The following is a 7,795-nucleotide window of genomic DNA, read 5'->3' as shown; positions in this document are numbered from 1 at the left end:
ATCGGGAGCTTCAGAGCAAGAACAAAACATAAATTTCCCCTTTCTTCCTTAGATCCTAAAATGAGTTGAATCCCTATGAGTTTAAATCAACATAACATAACTAGTTACCACTTCACTCTCTTTCTTCATTTATTATCATACCATGTCACTAATATGTATTGGGATGTGTGATGTTAATACTACATAAATACCATGTACTGTTTATGACAACAACAAAACGCACGAGAGTATTCATCATACGGTTGTTGGGTCACATGGTATAACCGTCCATGTAATATTATTTCTATATAAGCACGAGAATATAGATGGACTAGGATAGAAAATAATTCACAAAGAAACCACCATGGGAACCACGCCGTGGAAGTGACGCTAGAGATTGACCATTGCTAGGTCGTTAGCCAGCAAGGGTCGCCTCTTACTCCCTGGTTCTTAGCAATTTTCTTCTTCTTTTCTATCTTGGATGATTGGGGTCATTTTTTATTTTTATTTTCTCCTCCGTAGAACCTCAGCTTTTATGGCTTCCCCCTCCTAATATAATACATGTAGTGCTCCTGTGTAGTTTGATTTTTTTTTTGTTGACAAACACAAGTTTTACACTAAAGCTCACAAATATCTTAGGATTTAGAAGCATCGGAATTTACGACCCTGCCACATTACAGATCATCTCATCTTCAACAAATTCCCATGGAGCTGGTTGAGCAAATTGGACTACTGGTTTAGGATCTCCATCTGGTGACATAGCTGTGATATTGGTATCGTTGCTCGGTTAAAGAAAATTCGTTGCGCTAATCAGGGCGACCCTTGTTTTCGCACCGTGCAACTTCCTGATGACTTGGCTTGCATATCAAAATAGGATTTGGACCGCCGACCGCTTGGAGAAGAGAGGGTGGCCAGATTGCGGTTTATGCCCTTTTGCAAGCAATGAACGGAGTCCGTGGATCATCTTTTCATTCATTGTTTGTTCACCTTGCGGCTTTTGGAGAAGGCAAAGGATTGGCTACGCATCCGAGCTTCACACGAACCTTCCGGCGGGACAATCGTTCCCGGAGTGGTGGAACATGATGTCTTTGGGGAAAACCTCAAAGGGGTGGCGTCCCTAGCCATGTTAATCTTACGGAAAATTTGGAAGGAGCGAAATGATAGGGTGTTCAACAACAAATACGCCCCCTCGCAAGTCGTCTTTGATAGGATAAAGAACGAGGCTAGACTATGAGTGTTAGCTGGAGCAAAGAATTTAGGTCATTTGATGTCGGGAGAGTAATCTTGTAATATATTCTAAGATCTTTTACATTCTTGTAGAACTTGTTCTTAATCAATAGAATAGGGAAAGCTTGTACCCACGTTTAAAAAAGCTACCTGATTACTCGGATTTACCAGGTTCGAGGGAAGTGACTATGCCATTCCTTAGACTTTTTTTTGAGCAACCTGCAGGAGCACTGCCTTTTCATATAAGCAAGGGGAAAAACAAACATTGTACAAAGATGGCATGTTTAGATTGTGGTGTAAAACATGCCGGAAAACACCGAGGTAAACCATAGACTAGTCACAATGAAAAGTATCATATAGTAGTGTCATGCATATGGTACTATTGTACGATACTATCACCATAATGCATAGTATCATGTAGAAGTATGATATGCTAGTTATATTTACTGATTTGTAGAATCTCAATACAAAATTATTTACAAGATTTGTTTAGAATTATTTTTCTAGTTATACATGCTATGATATGGTATCTACATATAATACTAGTATCATCTCTTTCAACATTAAATGATGTGCCACATTTTTGTATGCATGTAGTGCATGATACTAGGCTACTAGCTATGATACCTCTACGTTTTTCGATAAAAAACAAGAATTTGGCAACCCTAAACATTGTGTCAGCAGTGACTATCCTTGGTACTTCTTCCTATCGGTTTAACATGCGCGCACGTAGTTTAAGACAAAGTTTGACCATTAATTTTGTCAACAAAATATAAATTATATGTTTATAAATTTTATACCATTAGATTCATATTCAAATCAGGTTTCCAGTGATATAATTTTATAATTTTTATATTTTATTAACTAAATTAATGATCAAAGTGTTTTTTTAAACTACGTGCGTGCCTGTTAAACCGATACAGAGGAAGTATAATGATAGCCGTCTCACTGCTGCATCCTTGTTCGCTGACTGAATGGCCGGATCTTCACCTTTCACTTCGTCTCGAAATGCCCAAAGCATCCAACTTTCTAGCCCCCGTCTTGATGCAATTCTGTCCTCATCAACCCGACGTCGTACGGCTCCCCCATTTTTCCTCCCTGCCTTGCTTCCTCATCCAGTCATCCTGCTCGGCTGCTTGACTGCTTCCAATTGCGAGCGTGAGAAAAAAATAAAACAAGGCGGAGAGAGAGATGACGACCCCGCAGTGCTGCGCTAACCCGCCGACGCTGAACACCGCCGGCGGGGAGGGTAAGGTCGTCGACAGCTTCGGCGGCCTCACGGCGTACGTCGCCGGCGCCGTTGACTCCAAGGCTGCCGTCGTCCTCATCTCCGACATCTTCGGTAACTGATTTCGATTTTGCCTCCCAAAACTCTTTCTTACTCCTCGTATCCATGTTCCTAAGCTAGAGACAGCGGCGAGTAATAAGTAACACCCCTTTTCGCCCTCTCCTTGCAGGGTTTGAAGCGCCGAATCTGAGGTATGCAATCATTTTTTTCGATATCTGATTGATATACTGAATATTCTGGTTTAGCGAAAAAATCGTACATCGATATGACTTTAGAGGACTAGAGCGTATTGTGGTTTTGCTGTTTCAGCCTTTATTACGAGCATTCACCGCCAGTCGAATATTGATGCTGTGGCCTGTGACAGCGATACACACTCATACTTGTTCCCTGCTGATCTTATCAAGGCGTTTTTTGTTAGTATTAAAGGTTCAGTATTTCAGCTAGTTTGTTGTCTGTCAGTCACTCAAGCTCATACAATAATACTGACAAAAGATACAAAGTAACAATACTTTGACCATCACTTCCTATGAAACATGTCGTTTTTAATAAAAACTAAGAAACAATTATTAAAGTATGTTTTGTTGTCTAAAAAAATGTAAACTTCGTGATAAATCTAATAACATAAAAATGATGTGTTGTAGATGTTTAGATGAGTATTACTTTTCTACATTTCTTTACCTCAAAGGGAGCAGCTACAGACGGTCTGATAATCGACTCTCAGAATAACTCATGGTAATAGAATATGTGATTAATTGCTCCTATATTTCTGAGGATTATTGTGTAGTGATTTTAGCATGTTTACTGGACTTAAATATTTATGTTAGCCTATGCCCACTATAAAATAAACTTGAATTTATATTGAGCACTGAGTGTGAGCTACAAATGGGATCTGTCTTTACTTTCCTAACTCATGAAGGAAGATAGCAGACAGAGTTGCTTCGTCAGGATACTTTGTTGTGGTGCCAGATTTCTTTCATGGGGACCCATACGCACCTGAAAATGCTGATAGACCAATACAAGTGTGGAGAAATGAGCATCCCCAGGTTTGTTGCCTCTTAATTCCTTGTACCCTTATTCTTCTTTGCTAAATATTTCCAAAGTTTCTGTCCAATGGCATTGCTGACTGAAGTACCAAGTGGCAAGAGCGTCAGAACTCAGAAGAGCTTATCACCATACATTGTGTTGCTTGTTCATCTTCCATCTATCTTCTTGTTTTCTTAAACAAATAAACTATGTTCCATTACTTGTTCAAAAATAATAATAAACTATGTTCCATTACACAGGCACAAGCATTTGAAGAAGCAAAACCAGTTATTGCTGCTCTGAAAGAGCAAGGAGTGACGAGTGTTGGGGCTGCAGGTTATTGCTGGGGTGGTAAGAGCTATTTTTACCTTATTTTACTTCCGAACTAAAGATTTTGCATGCTTAGCCTGTTAAGCATGGTTTTGTTTCTCCCAATATATTAGCCAAGGGGGTTGTGGACTTAGCAAAAGCTCGTGAGCTACATGCAGCTGTATTGTTGCACCCTTCTCGTATTACTGTTGATGATATCAAAGGTAAGATATCTCTTTCTTGAGGTTTTTACAGGCGTCAAGACATTGTTCCTATTTTGAAGGATTTGAATTCTTGCTCTACCTCACATGTTATCTAATATCAGAGGTGAAATGTCCAATCGCTATACTTGGTGCCGAAGTTGACCATGTTTCCCCACCAGAATTGATCAGACAGTTTGAGCAGGTTCTTTCTTCTAACTCTGGGGTAAGTTCTCATCTCGAGGTCTAATTTTTTTATAGAAAAGGTCTAGATTTTCTGATATAAGTATATAATTAATGCTAAACTTTGTTTCATATTTGAAACTACCCTAGTCCCAAACCATGTATTGTCTGGAATACAAACTATTTTTTGGCATCAGACATTCTTCCACATTAAGCAGTTCTCAAATCACATCACTGACATTCTTATGTTGGATGATGTATCAATATTTTTTTATTAAAGTGCAGCCTTAACTTAGTCCAAGAAATTACTTCTTAGGATTTGGGCCTCACTCGTTACTCTGGGTACACTAGGAATGCCATTCTGTGCAGATGTTAAGATTTTGGATCATTGGACCTCGTTTTGACGGTCCCAGGTCTGACTAATTTAGGCAAAATAGCCATGGGACAGATGGGTAGCAGTTTGTATATCTTCTGATGGAGTTCACATCCTGTGATTATGTTTTGGGGCTATACAGATCAATCACCTTGTCAAGATCTTCCCTGGAGTTGCGCATGGATGGGCTGTGAGATATAGCAACGACGATGCGTCTGCTGTCAAGAGCGCGGAGGAGGCCCTGGTGGACATGACCGACTGGTTTAATAAGTACCTGAAGTGAATTTGATGTAGCTGCTCTGTTTTTCTTAAGCTCTGGGAGCTGTTGGTCGGCCGTTGGTCATCATGCAATTAAGCTGGGTTTATGTGTTGTAGCAGTCGTTCCTGATTCACCTGTGGCAATGTGTAACTTTGTATGTGTGCTTGTGCTTGTGTAGTTTTTTACTGTATTTGTAATTTGAGTGCGAGCACAAATAACCTTGAACACAAAATAACATAACTTTTTCGATAAAAGGAATATATTATATTTATAGATACCAATTACATCTAGCCTCTGCAAAAACATAGTACCCTAATGTTAGAACGGAAGCACACAGCCAAAAAAGAAAAAAAAAGAAAAGTAAGAAAAAAGAAATCTGCTACGGTACTTCAGTCCTAGCAACAACAATACAACCACCACCAGGACAGCACCCAGGCTCTCCAGAAGCGATGCCTCCAAGAAGAGAACAGTGAACAAGCGCTGTCATCGCCCGATCAAAATATCTTAGGTTTTCACCCTGGAGATAGTCTCCGCTCTCAAAACAATGCCTTCAACAAGACCATTGCCACACACAAACAATTAAGGCTAGACCTTGGATTTCACCCTGAAATAAGACTCTGGACTTTACCTTTGTTGCTGCCCCCACTTGTATACTGTTTGTTACGAGACCGAGAATACCAAGTAAATCCCTCAACAACACCACGACTCGATCCTCCGCTGCTAGTCCTCCAATCTGGACTTCAAGAAATTCTCATACACCATGGACTAGAATGTCATCTACTGACAACACAGAACAGAGTTCGCGTCGCTCCCTCCAGAACCAAATGGTCGGAATAAAGCAAGGGTGCGCACGGTCGAATACATCCCAAATCAGCAAACTCCAGGCACGAGAACTGTTACATTTGCCAGCGGAGCCTTCCAGAACTCAACTTCCAGCCAAATCCAGATGGACATGCATAAGGAAGATCTTCGGTTTGGCACGAGAGAGATCCAAGGACTACCACCTTTATTCATGCCGATCGAGCAGCCCCCTGATACGTCTCAAACGTATCTATAATTTCTTATGTTCCACGCTAGTTTTATGACAATACTCACATGTTTTATATACACTTTATATCATTATTATGCATTTTCCGGCACTAACCTATTAACAAGATGTCGAAGCGCCAGTTCCTGTTTTCTGCTGTTTTTGGTTTCAGAAATCTTACACAGGAAATATTCTCGGAATTGGACGAAACAAAAGCCCACGGTCTTATTTTCCACGGAGCCTTCCAGAAGTCCGAAGAGGAGACGAAGAGGAGCCAAGGTGGCCCCACACCACCTGGCGGCGCCGCCCTAGGGTGTGGGCCCCTCGAGCGCCTCACGACTCTGCCTCTTCGCCTATTTATTCTCTCCGTCGCGAAAACCCTATTACCGAGAGCCACGATACGAGAAAAGTTCCAGAGACGCCGCCGCCGCCAATCCCATCTCGGGGGATTCAGGAGATCGCCTCCGGCACCCTGCCGGAGAGGGGAATCATCACCCGGAGGACTCTACATCACCATGATCGCCTCCGGACTGATGTGTGAGTAGTTCATCCTTGGACTATGGGTCCATAGCAGTAGCTAGATGGTTGTCTTCTCCTCTTGTGCTATCATGTTTAGATCTTGTGAGCTGCCTATCATGATCAAGATCATCTATTTGTAATGCTACATGTTGTGTTGGTTGGGATCCGATGAATATGGAATACTATGTCAAGTTGATTATTGATCTATCATATATGTGTTGTTTATGATCTTGCATGCTCTCCGTTGCTAGTAGAGGCTCTGGCCAAGTTGATACTTGTGACTCCAAGAGGGGGTATTTATGCTCGATAGTGGGTTCATGCCTCCATTGAATCTGGGACAGTGACAGAAAGTTCTAAGGTTATGGATGTGTTGTTGCCACTAGGGATAAAACAAAATTGCTTTGTCTAAGGATATTTGTATTGTTTACATTACGCACCGTACTTAATGCAATTGTCTGTTGTTTGCAACTTAATACTGGAAGGGGTGCGGATGCTAACCCGAAGATGGACTTTTTAGGCATAGATGCATGTTGGATAGAGGTCTATGTTCTTTGTCGTAATGCCCTACGTAAATCTCATAGTAGTCATCATGATATGTATGTGCATTGTTATACCCTCTCTATTTGTCAATTGCCCAACTGTAATTTGTTCACCAAACATGCTATTTATCTTATTGGAGAGACACCACTAGTGAACTGTGGACCCCGGTCCATTCTTTTACATCTGAATACAATCTACTGCAATCATTGTTCTCTGCTGTTCTTTGCAAACAAACATCATTCTCCACACCATATGTTTAATCCTTTGTTTACAGCAAGCCGGTGAGATTGACAACCTCACTGTTAAGTTGGGGCAAAGTATTTTGATTGTGTTGTGCAGGTTCCACGTTGGCGCCGGAATCCCTGGTGTTGCGCCGCACTACACTCCTTCACCAAAAACTTTCACGTGGCCTTCATCTCCTACTGGTTCGATAACCTTGGTTTCTTACTGAGTGAAAACTTGCTGATGTACGCATCACACCTTCCTCTTGGGGTTCCCAACGGACGTGTGCTTCACGCGTTATCAAGCTCTTTTTCTGGCGCCGTTGCCGGGGAGATCAAGACACGCTGCAAGGGGAGTCTCCCACATCCAATCTCTTTACTTTGTTTATTGTCTTGCTTTACTTTATTTTATTTTCTATTTTGTTTGCTTTCTTTATATCAAAAACACAAAAAAATTAGTTACTTGCATTTACTTTATTTACCTTTTTGTTTATTTCATCATGCTTCCCCCTAAGTTCACTCTGAAAGATATACCCGTAGGGTGTGGGTCTATCATTATTGGAAGAGATAATATAGAAGAATTCTTCACTCATGTTAGTACAGTTAAAGATTTTGAAGATAGACACTTGGTAGAACTTGCTCCTACT

General features: G+C 41.1%; 1 protein-coding gene across 1 annotated transcript; it reads left to right on the top strand.

Annotated features, from left to right (window-relative positions):
* The first annotated feature begins 2,214 nt into the window (after positions 1-2,214).
* On the top strand, positions 2,215-5,031 carry LOC127315025 (endo-1,3;1,4-beta-D-glucanase). The gene is made up of 7 exons (XM_051345566.2): positions 2,215-2,548; positions 2,664-2,685; positions 3,411-3,537; positions 3,778-3,868; positions 3,961-4,050; positions 4,152-4,252; positions 4,725-5,031. The coding sequence occupies exons 1-7, from the start codon at positions 2,398-2,400 to the stop codon at positions 4,863-4,865; spliced, it is 723 nt and encodes a 240-aa protein (XP_051201526.1). The 5' UTR covers positions 2,215-2,397; the 3' UTR covers positions 4,866-5,031.
* Positions 5,032-7,795: the final 2,764 nt, after the last annotated feature.

This window comes from Lolium perenne, chromosome 1 (genome assembly GCF_019359855.2).
Source record: "Lolium perenne isolate Kyuss_39 chromosome 1, Kyuss_2.0, whole genome shotgun sequence".
NCBI classification, from domain to species: domain Eukaryota; kingdom Viridiplantae; phylum Streptophyta; class Magnoliopsida; order Poales; family Poaceae; genus Lolium; species Lolium perenne.
This window is presented reverse-complemented; position numbering and strand designations above follow the sequence as displayed.